At 38.8% G+C, this 20,847-nt stretch overlaps 2 protein-coding genes across 2 annotated transcripts; one reads left to right on the plus strand and one right to left on the minus strand.

Moving 5' to 3' along the window:
- Positions 1–13,056: 13,056 nt before the first annotated feature.
- Positions 13,057–15,350, minus strand: LOC137839285 (uncharacterized). The gene is made up of 5 exons (XM_090300079.1): positions 15,115–15,350; positions 14,941–15,033; positions 14,718–14,852; positions 13,384–13,733; positions 13,057–13,296 (listed from the first exon to the last, which is right to left on the minus strand). The coding sequence occupies exons 1-4, from the start codon at positions 15,277–15,279 to the stop codon at positions 13,476–13,478; spliced, it is 651 nt and encodes a 216-aa protein (XP_090156205.1). The 5' UTR covers positions 15,280–15,350; the 3' UTR covers positions 13,057–13,296; positions 13,384–13,475.
- A 1,203-nt stretch (positions 15,351–16,553) lies between these two features.
- On the plus strand, positions 16,554–17,370 carry LOC150028729 (uncharacterized). The gene has a single exon (XM_090300531.1). The coding sequence runs from the start codon at positions 16,556–16,558 to the stop codon at positions 17,222–17,224; it is 669 nt and encodes a 222-aa protein (XP_090156657.1). The 5' UTR covers positions 16,554–16,555; the 3' UTR covers positions 17,225–17,370.
- Positions 17,371–20,847: the final 3,477 nt, after the last annotated feature.

Consider the following 20,847-nt stretch of genomic DNA (forward strand, 5'->3'; position numbering starts at 1 on the left):
GATGAGTAACATCTCTTTGTAACCAACCGCCCTTCGTGACCTTCTGAAAAATTTTAAATTTTCTAATATCTCGCATGTAATAGCACATTAATTTACTTATTTAACTCCTTTAGTTTCGGCACACCTCGACTAGTATATCAACGATGCATGCCTTGGTGAAAAAACGACTAGCATACACTTAACATCTAGTAGTAATATAACTAACTACCTTAACAACGTAATGCACCAACCAAGTATGGGAAATCACAATGCTCTGGTAGAGTTAACCTGTGGATGACTCATACCCCCTGATGTGAATGCAACAACAAGAATACATGATTCTTTGACATTCTTATGAGCAACTTGAGTTGGTCATAAATGGCACCTTACTTAGAATTGGATCAATGTTCTAATTCAAGAACTCACCAAGACTTAGCACCAACCAAAACTCATATGGAAGTCCATATATTGTCAAATGGAATCAAACAACCAAGATTGAGAACAGAATTGAAATATACAGCTGCTGTACCAAACAGAACAATGGAAACAAAGCTGGAAACACAATTTTAATCGATGCAAATGAAAGGAAACACTAAGCAAAGCTAAACTACCGAATGGAAATTGAAGGAATGAAAGAAGAACACTTATAGAAAGGAGCTTGCTGGATTTTTGAGACTTGGAGAAGCCATTCACGCCACTTGGAGCCTTGTCCCAAGATAAGTGATGGAGTGCCGCCACTTGAAGCTCACCATTGCTCACAATATAAGGCAAAGGAAGAAGAAGACTCAAGACTCACAATTTCTCTCTAAATTTGAGTATAGTCTCTCTACTATAAAATTCCAATCTCAAAAATACAAAGGGAAGCACCTTATTTATAGCCTATAAAATATTTTAGACCCATGTAATTCATCCAACAAGTCATCTAACCTAGGAATGGGATGCCTATATTTGATGGTGATGTTATTTATAGCGCGACAATCCGTACACATCCTCCATGTCCCATCCTTTTTAGGGACAAGTATGACAGGCATAGCACATGGGCTCATGTTATCTTGTACCCACCCCTTAGCTAATAAATCCTCAACTTGTCTTTGAATTTCTTTGGTCTCTTGGGGATTGGTCCTATATGCAGGGCGATTTGGTAAAGAAACCCCGGGCATGAAGTCTATTTGGTGTTCAATCCCTCTTAAAGGTGGTAAACCTTTAGGAGGATCTTGAAACACATCTTCATATTCCTTTACCATATGGTCCAAACATGTGGGACTATCCTTAGCCGACTCATATTCAATAGATCTAGGAATAGCTAAAAAAATAGGCTTGTGAGTAACTATTACCTTTTTAACTTGTTGGGAAGATATGAGAAGGCTTCTCTTGGAATTTTTTATATCTTTTTCTTTCTCTCTCTTTTCTCTCATTTTGACTTGGTCCTCATGTACTTCCTTTGGAGAGAGAGACTTAAGAATGACTTTGTGTCCATGGAAGTTAAAAGAAATTTTGTTGGTAAAGCCATCATGAAATTTTTTTCTATCAAATTGTCATGACCTACCTAAAAGTATATGAGTAGCTTCCATTGGAACAACATCACACAAGACCTCATCTTTATATTTGCCAATGGAAAATGTAATGAGGACTTGTTTGTTCACTACTATCTCACCCACCTCACTCAACCATTGTAACTTGTAGGGTTTGGCATGAGAGATGGTAGGCAATCCAAGTTTGTCTACCACTCTTGTGCTTGCCACATTCGCACAACTCCCCCCATCCACAATTAAAGAGCATACTCTATCATTAATAAGACACCTTGAATGAAAAATATTTTCTCTTTGAGTTTCATCAAAAGGTTTTAAAACTTGTCCAAGCATGCGTCTTATTACTAATAGGTCACCCTCATGTGGGCTTTCACTTTCACTCTCACTTGGGGATCTAGAAGGTGAGGAATGTCTAGAAGATTCGGACCCATGCTCACTACTATCTACCCCATCATGCATATACATAGCTCGTTTAGAAGGGCAATTAGAAGCAATATGTCCATAGCTTAAGCATTTAAAACACTTCTTACTAGACGATTTATGTGGTGATTTAGGCCTAGAATTGGAAGTGGAAGGCTTAGACTCTCTAGGTTTGAAAGTAGAGTCCTTAGAAGGGATATTTGAAAAAGATTTACTTTTATTTTTCCAAGAAGAGTGGTAGTAGTTATCCTTAGAAGAATTTTTGAAAGCATTTTTCCTTGCAAGTTGATTTTCAATTTTACTAGCAAGGTGCACCACATTTTCCAAAGAAGAATATTCTTGTAACTCTACCACGTCTTGAATGTCCCTTCGAAGGCCACTCACAAACCTAGCTACCTTAGCTTCCTCACTCTCATCCATATTAACTCGAATTAAAAGCGTGTCTAGTTGTTTAATGTAATCATCCACACTTAGCGTGCCTTGATGAAACCGTTGGAGTTTCAACATAAGGTCTTTCCTAAAGTGTGGGGGTACGAATCTAGCGTGTAAACATGCTTTCAAATCGTTCCAAGAGACCACGGGCGGCCTCTTGTGTAGGTCAATGTCCATGAGGTATTGATGCCACCATTGCATGGCATAGTCCAAAAATTCTAAAGAAGCTAACCTAACCCTATGCTCATCCCTAACCCCATTTACATAAAAAATTTGGTCAACCTTAGCCTCCCATCCTAAATATACATTGGGATCACTTTCACCACTAAAACTAGGAAGTTTTACATTAGGAGAACAAGGGCCAGCCACATGTTGGCGCCTCTCTTCATGGTGATGATGTCTTGGCCTTGGATTGTCTTCATAATAACCATGAGAAGAAAGGGAGTGCCTTGAAGAATTCCGAATAGGAGGAGGAGTTCTTCTCTCACAGTTTTGATGTATTTCTTCTCGGTTTAACTCCAAACTTTGGAGCCTTGCCTCCATTTTCCTTATTACCTCAAGATAGTGAGCATTGGACTGCTCTGATACCACATGATGTGAATGCAACAACAAGAATAAATGATTCTTTGACATTCTTAGGAGCAACTTGAGTTGGTCATAAATGGCACCTTACTTAGAATTGGATCAATGTTCTAATTCAAGAACTCACCAAGACTTAGCACCAACCAAAACTCATATGGAAGTCCATATATTGTCAAATGGAATCAAACAACCAAGATTGAGAACAGAATTGAAATATACAGTTGTTGTACCGAACAGAACAATGGAAACAAAGCTGGAAACACAATTTTAATCGGTGCAAATGAAAGGAAACACTAAGCAAAGCTAAACTACCGAATGGAAATTGAAGGAATGAAAAAAGAACACTTATAGAAAGGAGCTTGCTGGATTTTTGAGACTTGGAGAAGCCATTCACGCCACTTGGAGCCTTGTCCCAAGATAAGTGATGGAGTGCCGCCACTTGAAGCTCACCATTGCTCACAATATAAGGCAGAGGAAGAAGAAGACTCAAGACTCACAATTTCTCTCTAAATTTGAGTATAGTCTCTCTACTATAAAATTCCAATCTCAAAAATACAAAGGGAAGCACCTTATTTATAGCCTATGAGGTGCTGAAATGCAAAACCAAATGAGCCTCAAATGCTACTCAAATTTGGCGCCAACTAGACAATGAAGGAAGTGTGACTTTCCTTCCTAGTTTGGCACCTCCTAACTCCTATCTACACTCCCCCCTAACCTCCCTTACTACTTACACCTATTTATTACATCCGCACCCCTATTCTATAAAAGAAATAAGAAGAGCCATCTTATTATACTCTTGTCCCAAAGCTCTTGCCATGCTCCTAGTGATTCGTTGGGCTTGGGCCCCTTGTTGGGCTTGGACCCCTTGTTGGGCTTGGGCCCCTTGTTGGGCTTGGGCTTCATGGGCTTGAGCATCCTCTACTTGGTTTCCATCACCCCCTGGCCACGAAGAACGTCTTACTCGCTTGAGCGTAAATTGATCGCGTGAGCAAGGATCAAGCCTCTCGATCTGGTTGAACTTGACCTACATGCTTAGAAGGATCACCCACTTTTTTAGCGCAAATTTCCCTAGCATTAAGGATGACTTGAGCATCTAACTTGGGTGTTAATCTCCACACCAAGTCTACTCTTAACTAACTGCCTTTCTTTGCCTGGAGTATCTGACTTTCTTTGCCTGGAGTATCTGACTTCATAACACCTAGACTTGGAATCTTACCAAGAAAAGGTCGTCCTACCTGGCCTTAGACAATCACAACTTCGGAGTGCCTTAATTTGGAATCTTACCGAGCTAACTCTTTACTGAGAGTATCTGACTCGAGTGTTGGCTTGCTCACCAAGTTAACTCTTCGATGTTGATGTAGGTCGACTTACCTGCCCTCAGCTGTCAAATAGTCTTGAGCCAATTCTGGGTGCCAGAACTCAGTCTTACTGGGAAGAGGTTCTCCCATCTGAATTATGTAGGCTTCGAGACACCTAATCTTGGAATCTTCCCAAGGGTACAATTTCTTTCGCTTTAGAGTTTCTAACTTGGGTGTTAGATTACACCGAGTCAACTCTTTGATGCTGGGGTAGGTTGGCTTACCTACACTCAGTCAAATAGCCCTAAGCCAATTTCGGGTGCATGGGCTCAGAATCTTACTGAGCAGAGGCTTCCCCATCTGAATTGTACGGTCCTCGAGACACCTAATCTTGGAATCTTACCAAGGAAATAGGTTGCCTCGTTTAATTTTCTTGTGACAAATTATACACACAAGGCGCTTACTCAGATAACTCGTCGGCCAAGTCACATTATCGTGTGCCAACAAATAAATCTGGTAACTCATTTTTCAAGAACAATTCTTCATTGGGCGACCTCATTAAAAAACCCTCGTAAGGGAAAAAGAGTGAGACCTTAATTATTTAAATTGTTCATAAAACATTGACAAAATATATCAACTGAAATAAAACTTGAGGTTAGCCCCATTCCATGTCTGAGGTATAGCTCCACCCTCCAGAGTCTCAAGCTTGTAGGCTCCGTTTCCGAGCACCTCCACCACGCGGATTGGGACAGTCCATTTGGGAGACAACCTATTCTCCAGCTGGTAAGGATGAGCCTTTCGCATTATTAAGTCGGGGACCTGGAACTGTCGAGGCCTCAACTTGGACTTATGCTTCAGCTCCACCCTTCTCTTCAAAGTTTCGGCTTTGACGCGTAACTGCTATCGCACCTCGTCGAGTAGGTCTATGTTTACCTTCCTCCTTCGTTAGATTATTCTATCACAAAGTTATGGAATCACGGCGAGCACTCCGGGATCTCAACGGGTATCATGGCATCTGACCCATACACCAAACTGAAGGGTGTCTCCTTCGTGGTGGATTGAGGAATGGTGTGGTAGGCCCACAAGATTTTGGGGCACCTCTTCCACCCAGGTTCCCTTAGCTTTTTTTCAAACCTCTGAGCAAAACTCTATTAGCAAACTTGACCTGACCATTCGTTTGAGGATGCTCCACCTAGACAAACACCTGTTTGATCCCGAGCTCCATGCACAACTTGCACAACTGCTGACTTGCAAACTGGGTACCATTATCAGACACCAAGTGTCTTGGGATCCCAAAACGGCAAACAATGTTCCTCCACCTTGGGTGGTTATCTACGCAACTAGTTCTGCTTCTATCCACTTGGTTAAGTACTCAATCGCCACCACGAAATACTTCATCTGACGAATCGTCAAGGGAAACCGACCTAAGATGTTTGTTCCCCAAGTATGGAAAGGCCAGGGGCTATGTATCGATCGCAACTCCTCAGGGGGTGAGTGATGCCAATCAGCGTGCTTCTAACATTGCTTGCATCGCTATGCATACCTCATACAGTTCTCCCTCATAGTTGGCCAATAGTACCCAACTCAAACGACCTTCAAGGAGAGAGCTCGCCCTCCAACGTGGCTTCCACAAATGCCTTCATGGAGCTCTGTCATGATACAGGTACATTGATCCCCGCTTACACAGGTGTGGATAGGATGGGTGTAGCCATGGCGGAACAACGTCAACCAGGGTGTACCTTCTTGCGTTCCTCTTGACCGCCTTTGCCTCTACGGGTTCTGTCGGGAGTATACCATCAACAAGGTAGCATTGGTGAGGCGTCATCCAGGTTTCCACTATGTCAACCTGTAAGACCTCCAACAACTCTTCTCCCGACAAGCCATAAATGCTTATCTTGGGCACCTTCAACGTGTCTTGTGTCAACGAATGGTGCCCCCTTCCTTTTACCGAGTTGACCTCCAAGGTTTCTACATGACTGACCTTTGTTGTTCCATCTACAGTGGTCCTGGGTGACTTTAGGGTCTGCTGGATAACTGACCTTTGTTGACTTCCCTTACCTGAGCTCGCCAACTTGGCTAGCAGGTCTGCTTTGGCATTTTGCTCCCTTGGGACATACACCGGCTTGAATGTTGGAAAAGTTTCCCGTAACATACCTCAAGTACGAGGCCATTTGTGGGTCTTTGGCCCAGTTACCAACAACGAGTCACTTTTTACGAACAAACTTTGAGTGCCCAATTCTTTGGCCAGCAGCATCCCAGCTACCAGGGCTTCATACTCAGCCTGGTTATTGTTGACCTTGAAGGCAAATCTGAGGGCCTACTCGATCAACAGTTTGTTAGGTCCCTCTAGAATAATCTCAGCACCGTTCAGCATATACTTGGCCCTTGATAGGCCCTCTGGGTTCGTACTGTTCGTCAAACTCAGACAGCTCGAATGCCCAGCACACCATCTGACCTGCTACATCGGGCTTTTGGAAGACCTTGCGGATTGGCAGATCAATCATTACGATCATAGTGAAACTTTGAAAATAGTGATGGAGTCGCCTAGCGCCAAACACCACTGCCAAGGCTACCTTTTCGATGGCCTGATATCGTACCTCCAGCCCTTGTAGAGCCTTGCTCACGAAGTATATATGCCTCTGAGCCTGATCTTGCTCTTGTACAATGACCGAGCTGATTTCCCGATCTGTAACTGCAAAATAGAGACGAATGGGAGTACCTGGTAGCGGCTTAAAAAGGACAGGCGGGCTTTCCAGGTACTCCTTCAACTTGAGGAACGCCTCTTCACACTCGTGAGTCCATGTGAAGCGGTTGTTCTTCTTCAAACACTGGAAGTAAGGGTACCCCTTGTCTCCTCCTACTGATAGAAACCTGGATAGGGCGGCCATACGCACAGTCAGTTGTCGTATACTTCCTTCACAGTGGCGGGGCTCTTCATCCCTATGATTGTTGCACACTTGTCCGTATTCGCTTCTATCCCTGTTCAGTGAGCATGAACCCCAGGAACTTTCCTGGTTCTACCCCAAACACACACTTCTCTGGGTTTAGCTTTAGATTGTACTTATCTATTGTAGTGAATAGCTCTTCCAGATCAGCGACGTGTTGATCCCTTTCTCCCGAGGTGACGACCATGTCATCCACATATGTTTGTACATTTCGTCATTGTTAGAATATATGGCCTTAAACAAGAGGGGGGTGAATTGTTTATAAAAGACTTTTGAAAACTTTGAAGGTATAATGAAAGACAATGAAGAATCACGGAGAAAGAAAATAAGGAAAGCAATGCACAAAGCTATTTTAGTTGATTTCCATAAAATCAACCGGTTGTTTTTGCGATTCAACCAGTTGTTTTTGCGATTCAACCAGTTGTTTTTATCAGCAGTTAATAAAAACAACTTAAAACATATATATGTGAGAGGGAAAGAGAGAATCACACAAACAGATTTATACTGGTTCACTCTTACACCAAGAGCTACATCCAGTCCCCAGAAACCACTGGGTAATCCACTATGCAATCAAAACCAGATTACAAACACCACACACCAAAGTAGTGACCTTGAACCCCTCAAGAAACACACTACCTTTGGCAAACCACACCACGAGTATTGATCTTGAACACCTCAAGAACACACAACACTTCTTGGCAACACAACTACAGAAATACAGTAATCAAGGAAGAAGGGAATAGAATACACATGGGTATTACAAAGCTTAAAGTTCAGAATTACAACCTTGTTCCTGCCGGTGACTTGAATCACCTTCGAGCGTAGCTGTGAACTGCGTTTCAAGGATTCCTTCGCTCTCGTTCAAACTCCGACGCTCAAGTCAGTTGTGGCAGAAAAAATCGTAGCACTTCCCGTCGCAGAACACCACCAGCTCAGTGTTCAGAGAAGTGCGTAACTAAATTCTATCTCTCTGAGTTTACTTGTGCGTAAAATGTGAAAACGTACGTCATTCTATTTATGGCAAAGTCTTATATACCTTTGCCCGTGTTTCTGCCACGTGCCTACTTCTGACTTAAGCTTATCTTGGGTGCAGCTTCACGACACTGTAGCCCAGACTTAGGGAAATCCCACTGTGTGAAGTAATTCTCCCAGAGTACATCCCACGCAGGGGTGACTGCTTGGGTGCCAACTCATGCACCCAACCTCTGAGTCATCCGTCCTAGGAACTCTTTGCCTTCCTCACGTGCCATGCATGCGGATCGCCTCCTAGGACATGACCCTCTCACGGGCCGTCTCTGCCTTGGTGGCTTTCCAACGGTGGTGCGTACTATCGCGTCCCTACACCTCATGCACAGATCCTTCGTGAGTTGGGTCTCTCCCTTCTGGTACTGGAGGTGTGGTTTAAAAACCACCTTTCTTTATCCATCACTACTGTCTGGGTGTCGAGGCCCGAGGCCTCCACGCCCCTAACTGCTGCCTCCTACTGTGTTGCCTCCTCCACGGTCACTCCTACCCGTGGGTATCATGAGGGGACACCCTTCTGGCATAAGTACATTCCTGGTACTAAACATGGTCAACGCCCGAGGCCAGTCAACTCCCTTACTTGCTTCATAGCACCCCTGCTGGGTTCCTTGCCTTGGTCCCACCACGTTGACTTTGGTCAACGCCCAAGGACAGGTCGGTACACTTTGGTGAACGCCCGAGGACGGGTCGGTACAAACCCAATGATATTCCACACACTTAAGAATGATCCAAAGCTCTTTCAAATCTTGGAAAAACTGTTTTGATAAACTATTTTTCTTACTCCAAGATTAGGAGCGTAAAACCACCTTTATATGGATCAACCAAATGGTCAAAAGCATTTAATAAAGGAGCCAAGGTAGTTAGGATCATTTAAAGCATATTAAAACCACTTAACAAAATTCTGTTAAGGTTTTTAGAAAATCAATTGGTTGATTTGTCGAAACAATCAATTGAATTGACTTGACAGCAAAGTCAAGCTTTTTAAAACCTTTTCAAAAACTACTAAGGTAAAACAACCTGTTGTTTCAAAATTTCAACCTGTTGAAATTTCAACAGCTTTTTAGAAAACCCATCTTTTCAAAAGGTTAAAGATTCAAATGAACTTGGATCATCTTAAGGAGTGAATTAACAAGTTTCAAACTACTAGACAACACACACACCCCCATCAGCAAGGTCTTCAAGTTTTCCTCTTGGATTTGGAGACATCAAAGCATCTTCTTCAACAGTCTAATCATGGGAGCGAGAATCCTATCCATCAACCTCTGATAGGTAGCGCCGACGGTCTTCAACCCAAAAGGAATGACTTTATAACAATAGTTGGAGAGCTCCGTCATGAATGTGGTCTTGCACTCATCACGGGGGTGCGTGCGGATCTGATTGTACCCATTAACATCTTGTAATCCATAGCATCCGTTCCTCCCGAGATCATCATCTAGGCATTGAATGTTGTAAAATGGGTCTCCGGGTCTTCTACACCTGTAAACACAATCTTGGGTGTTATGAAATTGGTTGGTATGACAGCGTCCATGATCGCTTGTGAAAATGGTTTGGGTGAGCCCTTAGTTGAGCAATCGAGCCTTGCTCCCCTGCAGAGCATTCATCAAACTGTTGTAGACTCCTACGCAATTCATCATTAGTCTTGCGTAGCTCGTCATTGCTTGCTCAAGACGCATCTATTTCCGCCATCAGCTGGTCTTGCCTGAGTAGTTGCTCAGCTCAGACTTTCGCCATGAATCTCTCCTGTTTACCCTTGGATGTCGCCATTGCCTCTTGGAGAGCACTCACAATTTCCATAAGTTGTTGTATGGCGAGGTTGTCATTCCCTTCAGATCCTAATGGGCCTTGCCTTGTATTCCTCATCACGTCTAGGAATTCGAGCACGACTACAGGTGGGATCTGGTTTTATCAAGCCCCACGGTGGGTGCCAAATGTTCTTGCCGGTTGACTTGCTCGCCGGTTGACTTTAATGACATGCTCTAACTCTGTCTGTCTCTTCACGAATTCGTCCTATCTCTTGCTGCTCTGGAACGTAACTCCGTTGAAACAGAGGGGGTCCTACTTGTTGATTGCATTTTGACGATCAAGTCAGTACAGGACTTATAAGAATTTTAGAAGTAATATGTTTTAGTCTTAGAAACAGCATACCTTAACCTGAGGTCTCAAGCCCCTTTTATAGCTTACCTCTTGTAACTGCTTTCTATCACGAGAATCTAATCTCAACTGAAAGTATACTCAACAAGAAAATATTTTGTTCAAGGGCATACTCTCATAGTGCTGCAACAGAACAAAATCTTTCCTCCAGGGAGTGCATAAAATAATAACAGCATAACCACCAGGGCACCAACTCATGTACCGACATCAGGGGTTCATTCTACTTACGTAGGCGCCCTCAACGTGGCGCTACGCTCATTCTCATCATACATGCAACCTAATCCTTATATGATCTAGCACGCATGGGCTTAGGTTTAAAAGAAAGTATTTACTTAAGTTAGACCCCATGCACACTAAGCGCAACCCTAGGTCCATAATTACCCCTCGCCAGCCGCCTAGGCCTTATCCACGAAGGATTACCTTAATTATACAAAAATGAACTTATACATACAACTGAGACTCAATCACACGACCCACTATCCTGACCCAAAAACCGAGTTGACCTGTATGTGACAAGTGCCAAGGTCCGACCACCGAGTGCTGAGTTATGAGCGTTGTGATCCAGTAAATTATTATTAAAGTTTATATTGTATGGTCAAATTTTTTTATAATTTTTGTTGGTTTGCACGGTTGATGATAATTTTATGGAAATTTTACATTTATAATACCAATTATTGAAACTACATTAAATATTGACAAACCCGTACAATTAAAATCAAATGTGAGCCCATACAATGAAAATCAAATGTTCAGGATGATACAAAGTTACAAACATGCAACCTAAAAAAGTTGAATATATTAATGTAATTTATGGCACGAATATATTAGTCTAATTTAAAAGTGGCACATGACTCGAATTCAACAACATTAATATAATTGGCATGAATAAAATATTAGTGAAGTTTAAAAGCAGTAATATTCAATCAAATTCAAGAGCTTGAATACAACTACAATAACATATGAAAAATAAAACTTGTTATTTTCAATGGACTTTCTAGCAAGTGCATTTGGATGAGAATAAAAAAATAAAAATAAAAATAGAAAATACGAGAGAAGGTATATAAAAAAAATGTAGACTAAAAAAAGGTAAGAGAATCGGTACATTAAAAAAAGAAACTATCCACACTCTACATCAAATTAAATTATAAATATTTATCATATTTTGTTTTCAATTTTATATTATAACATTACTTCAATATAATATATAATAAATAATATATTTAATTTTTATCTTTATATAATAAGTAAAATCATATAAAATTAAAAAAATTAATATATATATATATATTATTTAAAAATTATAAAAATAACATAATAAAAAATAAAATACACGACAGGGTGAACATCTATCTTTTTTTAATATCTATCTTTTTTTTAATATCTGGAAACACAAGTGATGTCGCACTTGTGTGTCCATATTTTTTTAATATTTTTTATATAACATTATTATATTATGAATTTTATAACAAATTTTTAATTAATATATGATAAATTTAAAATATTATTACAGATTTTAACATATAATTTTTATGTACATATGCTCTAATAAAAAAAACTAATTTATAATGTTGTGATTTTATAATTAGATTTTTAAATTCTAGTGTCAATCATAAAAAATAAGTTTTTTATTGATAAATATATTTATATTTATTAAATTATAACAACAATTGAACTAGTTTATATTATTTAAATAAAAACATTAATAAACATTTTTAATTATGTGTAAATCACGTCATCATAATTTATTAGTCTTAAAAAATTATATAAAAAAAATTATTCTAATGCATTTTGACACATTAATTGTAATCTACAATAAAATATTGAATAAATTATATGAGATATTTTGATTTACAAAAATATTGTTATCACAGTGACTATAAGTTGATATAAATTTTTTATTATATCCTATTATTGGAAAATAATAAATTAGAATAAATATATTATTACATGTTGTTCTTGTCCGTTGACTCTCTCGCCGGTTGATTCTAACGACAATCACACGCCCGCTGCCTTGGTTTGTGTTTTCCTTGCATCGAAACACTTTGTACCTGTAAAGACAAAGGGGCGCCCTAGAGGCCGTTTGCACTCCGACGCTCAAGTCAATACTGGGGCAAAGAAACAGAATGTGTGTAATAACTCTAGTCTCAGAAACTGCGTACCTTGTGGGTTTTCTTACTACCACTACAAAAAAAAGTGTATATTGTGGCGGTTTTTTTTCGTATAAAGTGGCGTTTATAACCGCCACAATATACGCTTGTGGCGGTTTCCCAAACCGCCATAGAACTAGCCGCCACAAAGTTTAATGTGGCGGTTTTATGTTACCCGCCGCAACACCCGCCACTTTAAACATAGTGTAAGTAGTGGCGGTTTTTATCTGTAAGTAGTGTCAGTTATAACTGTCGCAATTTACAATCATTGAAGAAGATTCTGACACCATAATATTCGTAAGTAGTGGCGTTTTTAACTGACGTAATTTTATTACTGAATAAGGAAAATTTAACCACTTTTTTATAATCTTTTTTATAATTTTTTTTATAATCTGTTTTATACAATTATAAAATTTAACCACCACTTTTCTATAATCTATTTTATACAATTATAAAATTTAACCACCACTTTTTCAAAATAAAATAAAATAATGTATAAAGTTATAATCATCCATTCATTTCATTAAAAATTAAAGCACACATAATAATGTTCAAATGTTTATATGTAATTGAAAGTTAAAACACACATAATAATGTTCAAAAGTTTAAAACACATAAAAAGTTCATACATCCCTAATTAAGTTTAAAATTCCAACACATAGTTGTTCAAAAGTTCATACATTCCTAGTCAAGTTTAAAATTAAAACACACATCTCTAATCAGTTTTGCTTCCGGCACTTGATCCTATTACTTGATTAGGTGATGGAGCACCACTTCCATAATCTGATGCCTGAAATAAATAATTTTAAGTTAATGAATTTGTATGTTTATAATTATAAAATAAAAGACACCAATAAATATTTAAATATATTAATACCTCATTGGTGGATGCATGAACCAAATTAGCTGCTATTGCAGCAAAATGTTCTGGAACGTCTTTTCTTGAAGCAATATAAGCAAGCAAAGTGTTCATTTGATTTTCACAGTTGCAAGCTCATTTTCCATTTGAGTTATCTTGTCCTCCACATTTGATGAAGTTGAACTAGAGGAAGCATGGTTCATACCACTTAGCCTTGTTGTGGATCCTTTGAAAGCAAGGCTGGGACAAGCTCCATATGATAGCCCTCTAACTCGACCCGGATGCTCCTTACCAAATATGACACCAATTGGATCTTCTGGAGATATATTTGAACCACCTTTTGGATTTGTCAATATTAGTTCATCAATTTTTTCATGGATAAAATTGAAAATATATCATGGCAGCAGCAGTAAACATAATGAAATGGTTGAACTCTCAACTACAACATAGAATGAGAGTAAGGTATAAAAGAAACCATCCAAAGTTCATCCCAATTCTCTACAATTTTGATGACAGTGACTTAAAACCCAAAGAAGGTAAAAAGGTAAGAAAAAAAACTGAGAAATTAAAGGCCTGAATATACTGACTAAAGAAAAAGGGGAGCATGCATGCAGATATTGATTAGTGACTTTATCATTTGGTTATTAATTATTTATACATAATAATGTGATTGTGTTTGGAATAATGGTACGTAATAATTAAAGCATGCTATAAAAGAAAATATTGATTAATTTTAAAATTCCCTTGTGGTAAAAGGTTCTTTATACCTGCACTCCATTATTAATTTCCCATAGCATGCTAAAGTCTAGTGCGATTAAGAACAGACCATGTGTTTGGTCATCAATCAATCTAGTGCTAAAATCTATATGATAGCATTCTCACTCATCAATCACTATCCAAATTAAGACCATGTGGTTGGAACCTTAGAGACAAAATCTGTAAAATCATACCCCTAAATATAGATGCACCTATTCATCTATAAATAACAATTACCCACCCCTGATTCCACTTAAGTTCATGCTATCATACCTCTCTGTGCCGGTCACCATCACATAAACTACCATTCATTTTTATCATTATAATTCTTATTATTATTACTATTTCTAGATTTCCTGCTTTTTCTTTTTCCTATCCACCACTTCCCATATCAATACATCATCATCAAAGCAGTTCAATATATCATCATGATCAATACATCATCATCAAAGCAGATCAATATATCATCATGATCAATACATCATCAAAGCAGTCCAGTATATTTCCATGATCAATACATCATCATCAAAGTAGTCCAGTATATTTCCATGATCAATACATCATCATCAAAGCAGTCCAATATATTTCTATGATCAATACATCATCATCAAAGTAGTCCAAACACTTACCCCAATTTCCAGCGCCTCTTCATTCACATATATGCCATTTTTCCTCTTATGTGTGATCTTCCACATTTCAGCTCGTCCAATATTTTTACCAGTCTCAATTTTCTATATGTTCAACAATAATAATATAAGTATAATGTGGTGGAAATTGTAATATATTAAAATAAAGAGCACAATATAAGTAAACAAATACCAAATTATTTCTTCTTCTTGACAAAGACATAGCACCACCAGTGTGAGGAATAATTTGTCTCTTCCTTATATCTCTATTTCTATTACACATGTTCTACAAAGTGAAAATGAAATCAGTTTTGTGTAAACTTAAAGTAAGCTTATTAATAATAATAAAAAACAGAGTTTACTATACCACTGTAGAAGGCCTCAAACGATAATCAACAAAAACAGCCCATTGTTCCATGTTTAATCCAGCTGGAACATTCTTGATGAGGTCACTTCTGCTCATAAGAAGGTCATAAAATTCATTCCAAAGCTTGCATCTGTATTCCCTCCACAGTTTCCCAATTTTAAACATAACATCTCTTTTAGCCAAATCTTCATTTACTTTGAAACAAAATCGAGACTTCAAAAAAAGAAAAGAAGTTAGTCCAAATGTATTGAATAAATTAAAGTTATTTCAATGTAAGTTATATTACCTTTAGTACACTCTCCCACACTATATCCTTGTAAGTATCTGGCAAAGTTGACCACTTTTCAAAACTAATAGGGAACAATACATGATTTGCTGCTAGTTGTCCACAAACTCCAGCAAGTAAACCAGATGCTTCTCCAATTGGTTGAAAATTGTCATCATAGTTCACCACCACACGTAATCCGGTAGGTAAGTTATGAGCATCCCTAACCTTCACCTTTAGTTTTTGACTAACTCCTTCGCTATCTATAAAAATCCAAATACATTATTTCATGTGCAGTGAAACTTATTACATGTAAAGAAAAAAAAACAAAAGATTTTACCTATAGCATCAACAAACCAATAGTGGTTTGATTGCCTTGATTTTCTTGGTTGCACTCTTTCAGACTCAGAAGTTGGTTGTGCAGGTGCAGATTCAGAAGTTGCTGGAGGTACAGATTCAGATGATTCAAGATTTTCAGATTCAGTCTGTGGTTGTGGAACTTGTGAAGCTTGTGATTGTGGAACTTGTGAAGTTTGTGATTGTGTAGGTTGTGAGGTTTGTTGATGAATAGATTGAGAAGCTTGTGGTAGTGGAGATCCAAATGGACTTGCAGAAGTAGTTCTTGTCTGGTCCTGTGTAGTAGAAGGTGTAGCATTAATGTTTACATAGTTGGCCACAGATTTGTCTGAACCAGCAACTGACTTAAGCAAGTTCTTGATCCTTTTAGGTTTAGGCATATCTGCACATAAAATTGAAGTAATCAACAACATAATTTAAATTTGAAGATATATTAAAAGTGGAGATATATTAAAAGCTTCATACATGCACATAGTAGATGAATGAACATATTAATAGTGCAGCTGAACCAAGGTTATTATTACTCTGACATTGAGTCATTTTCATGAAGTTCATCATCATTGTTGTCCTCATTTAGTAATTCATCATCTTCATCCTCCCTAAATAATGCCAATTGGTCAGAGTTGCTGAAAAATTCATGTAAGTCTTGTTGTGGACACGGTTCTACTTCACAAACTTCACCATCTCCTTCAGCAAGACTATGTAAACTTGTTGTTTACATAGTCTTGCTGAAGGTAGTTCAATACCCTTCTTGGATACTTTATTGTGTATAGTTAATTCATTATTCTAAGTACATTATTGTGGTGATGAAGGACATATATGATCTGGGAGCAAGATCATTTTGGATACACAACACAAGACCCTTCCTTTAATCAATACAAAGATTCATCCAAAACAACAGCCGGAAAGGTTGGTATAGAATCAAGGAGAAGTGAGTCAGGTCACAAAGAGCATGGTGATGTGAAATACCCAAAGGGATCAATAGTAAATGATTCTAAAAGTAATGGCAAAGAAAAAGAAGTACAACTCAGGAAACAGCTAAATGATGTGCCTGCTAGACAGAATGCTACATTAGATTTCTCAGAAAAAGAGAATGATGGAGATGAATGGCCAATAATTAGAGAAAAGAAAACCGGGATACAGAAAAATGTGGTGGAGGGTGCCACAAATGCTGAATTGACAGAAGAAATAGATGAGGTCCAAAGCTTTCATGATGAAAATGGTGTCCCACCTGATGTCAATGAAACTGAAATAGTATTTGGTCGGGCACACATCCGGCATGAAGAAAACCTGTCAAGTGTTAGTAAAGGAAGTTGGCTCAGAGGACACATATATGAAGTCACATACGTAGAAGATAACACTGTTGAAGTGAATTTGGAAGCATCAAAGAACGATGCTGATGAGGAAATTAATGCAGGAAATAGTATTACTCATGCCTATACTTCAGGCATGAAACACAGTTCAGAAATCGGTGAAGCAGATAGCTAGTTTGGTTTAATAAGATTATGATTCTCATCTTTGTAAACTAGAGTTCATAGATGCCATTTTCATTACAAAAAAAATACAGAGCTGTAAGGGGTGAATTTCTAGGCTATAGAGTTTCTTTAGTTCATGACTATGTATGATGTAATTGTACTTAGGGAATTGTAACATTGCATATATTTTTCTTGAAGAGATCACTTCTGCAGCATTGTTTTCGTTGGATTTGAAAAACTGTATAGACTAAGATAAATGTAATTGTTGTGAATGATACATTTTGTTTTCCAGCTACAAACGAAAAAGAAGAAAAGAAATATTGGCATATGAATGGTATAATATGATTGTAAAAGGCAACTCCTAGAAATGCCATTTTTGGTAGCTGTTGAATATTAGCAAAAATGAAAAAAATAGATGAAAATGAGATATGTTGACGCAATAATAAAATATACATATGATACGCTGTAAAGGGTTTAAGGAAAGAGGTGATGCCTTATTCCTAAATCTTACTATATTTTAGGTACTTCATAATGAAAATCACATTCTGAGAGTTGCAATAGGTAGTAATAGAAAAAGGTAATAATGCAAAAAGGCTAGAAAAAGGTAAATAGAAAGTGAGAACTTTAATTGCATTGTCTCTAAATTTGGCAGCTACTCACCCAAACCTACCCAACAGTAGCTCCTCTGTTTGTTAGACTACTGCATTCATTGGAACCTAACTTGAATTACAATCACAACCAGACACAGACAGACTAAAAATTATATGACCATAGAAACCACAGGACGAGCTGACATTCATGTTACCTGCAACATCTCAACAAGAAGAATGATGCGCGGATTCGTGTGGAGGCAGAGAGCGCGGGTTCGTGTGGATGAAGAGAATGTTAGGGTTCATTGCATAAAACCTAAAATGTAAAGGATAAAGTTGAATGAAGTTGATGGTCGACATTGATAAGAGAACGTGCGAGCATTTAATTACCTTCAAATCGGTTCCATGTAGAAAGCGCTAGGGTTCGTGTGGAGGCCGAGAGCGCTAGGGTTCGTGTGGGGGCCGAGAGCGGTAGGGTTCGTGAGTAGGCAGAGAGCGCTAGGGTTCGTGAGGCAGAGAGAGACGAGAGTGAAGAGTTAGGGTTCGTGAGGCAGAGAGAGACGAGAGTGAAGAGTTAGGAGTTAGGTTCACTCTGGTTTCCTGAAATTCAAAAAAAAAATTATTTTCTTAAGTTTTCAAAAAAAAAATTATTTTCAATTGAAAAACTGAAGGATTTTTAAATAAAAAATGTGAATATAGGAATAAAGGAATAAAGCAATTTCAATTCTGAAGGAAAATTATGACAGTTAAAAATGACATAATTTGAAAGATAATTGTGGCGGTTAATGAAATGACGTATTATACTGAAATTTGTGGCGGTTATTAATAACCGCCATATTAAAACCACCACTTTTTACACATTTTTTTGTAGTGTACCTTTTATATAGTCAAGAGTTTCCTCTATTTCTGTTACCCGCATTTAGGGTTTCTAAGGGAATGTCCTTGCGCCGCTATTGTCCAATCTTAGTGCAATCTAGCGCGTAAGGTTCCCTTACTGGAGTAAAACCTCTAACGAAATGGCCACCTGGGTACCAACTTGTGCACCTAATCTCTGGGGCCATCCGTCGTGGGGGTGCCCTAACTGTTCACGTGCCATGCAAGCAGCTTGTCCCTGGAAAACGCAACCCTAACGGGCCTTAGCGCCTCTAGAGCTTCTTTACTTGTGTTGCGCCTGAATGCGCTATTCACACCACACGCATGGACTCTTCGTGACCTAGGGCTCCTCCCTTAACTCTAGATGGTTTTATTGATAACTGGTGTGTTTCCTGGGACCCACCTTTCGTGGTACAATTCAACTGTTTGAGTCGCCGATGCCTGATGTCACATCGGCCTCACTCTGCTGCCGAGGACACATCGACACACCCTGGTGATCGACACCCGACCACTAATTGGCACCCTGGGTCGTGCCGCTTGTGAGACACTGGCTCATGGCGCTTGTGGGACCCAGCTTACATGGTCCACCATTCCAGTGTGCATGGGAACTTACATTCCCCTTCTCCCATTGATATCACAGCTACTCTTCAGAGTCATGAAGCACAAAAAGAAATTAGAAATCTTCTTCATCAGTTTGCTCTCGAATGTGACCGTAAATCACATCGGTCTCGTAGTCACCATCGGGCCCCATCTCCTCACCATGCCAGTGTTCATCATCCTAGCCCGTCGCCTAGTCCTGATGCATACAGTAGTCATCATAATCATGATTTTTATCAACCACCTCCCAAACCTGCCCCTCATTACCACCATTCTATGTTTTGATAACCCAAAATTTCCCTTCCCTCTTTTTTTGGCACGGCTAGCACATATGCCTATCTCAAAAGGGAGATGAAAGTTGAGCAAATCTTTGAGTGTCATCACGTAGAACATGAACGTCGGATAGTATTAGCAACCCTTAGCTTCCAAAAGGGTGTTCTGCATTGGTGAACTGTCGATTCATGTGATCTCCAAATACATCACCACCCTCCCATTAAATATTGATGAACTCCGTTTTGCTTTACGCAAACGATACATTCCTTCCTTCTATGATCATGATCTCATGAATCAACTCCATTGGTTAACTCAAAAAGATTTATCTGTCAATCAGTACTGCCAGAAGATGGATTTGCTTTTGTTACGAGCTGACACTCAGGAAGAACCATATTTAACCATTGCTCGATTTCTCATTGGTCTTAATTTTGATATACGAGATAGAGTCGAACTTCTACCCTATAATGATCTTGTTCAACTATGTATTCGGGTGGAAGATCAACTTAACTGTAAACTTTCTTTTTGGAAGTCTTCTTCTCTTACACCTAAATACTTTCCAAAAGATTTTGTTGGCTTTTTCCGTCGTACTCCCAAAGACATTGATCTCCTTAAAACTCCATAAAAATCTCTCTTCCCTTCTTCTTCTAAAGACATTAAGCCTAAAATCTTCTAATGTTTTAAATTTCTTGAAAAGGGTCATTACTGTTCCGACTGTCCACAAAAAAAAGCCTTACTCATTCCCCAACCTGACAATCCTCCATAGCCACCATCTCATGTTCCTTCTGATCATGAGAACGAATCCACTTCTGATGAAGAATGTCATCCTTATACATGCAAACTTTTCATTGTCCAACGTCTGCTCCATACTCACACTATCGAACTCAGTACTTCACAACGTGAGAATCTTTTTTCATACGCGATACCAAATTCTTGGAAAAATATATGCTCCATAATTGTTGATAGCGGTTCGTGTTGTAATTGTTGTAGTACATGATTAGTTCATAAGCTTTCTTTACCCACTCAGCCTCATCCTTTCCCATACTGTTTAGATTGGATTCATCAAAATAATGGTATAGTTGTCAACACCCGAGTTTTGGTACCCATCCAAATTGGCAAATATATTGATCAAATTTTATGTGATGTTATTCCTATGGACATTGGCCACATCATCCTTGGTCGTTCTTGGCAGTTTGACAACAATACTCTTCATGACGGGTATTCTAATAAAATAGATTTTTCTCAAAATAACCAAAAAAAATTCTCATAAATTTTTCTCTCACCTTCTCAGGAGGTGAGAGAGAAT

The sequence above is a fragment of the Phaseolus vulgaris genome, chromosome 3, assembly GCF_051622355.1.
Source record: "Phaseolus vulgaris cultivar YP4 chromosome 3, ASM5162235v1, whole genome shotgun sequence".
NCBI lineage: Eukaryota > Viridiplantae > Streptophyta > Magnoliopsida > Fabales > Fabaceae > Phaseolus > Phaseolus vulgaris.

Coding starts and splice junctions, on each gene's coding strand:
- LOC150028729 (XM_090300531.1), top strand. CDS start 16,556: ATGATCTGGGAGCAAGATCATTTTGGATACACAACACAAGACCCTTCC.
- LOC137839285 (XM_090300079.1), bottom strand. CDS start 15,279: ATGTTTAAAATTGGGAAACTGTGGAGGGAATACAGATGCAAGCTTTGG. Junction 15,034..15,114: donor GTTTGAGGCCTTCTACAGTG/GTATAGTAAACT, acceptor TTCACTTTGTAG/AACATGTGTAATAGAAATAG. Junction 13,734..14,717: donor CTACTTTGATGATGATGTAT/TGATCATAGAAA, acceptor ATCCATGAAAAA/ATTGATGAACTAATATTGAC.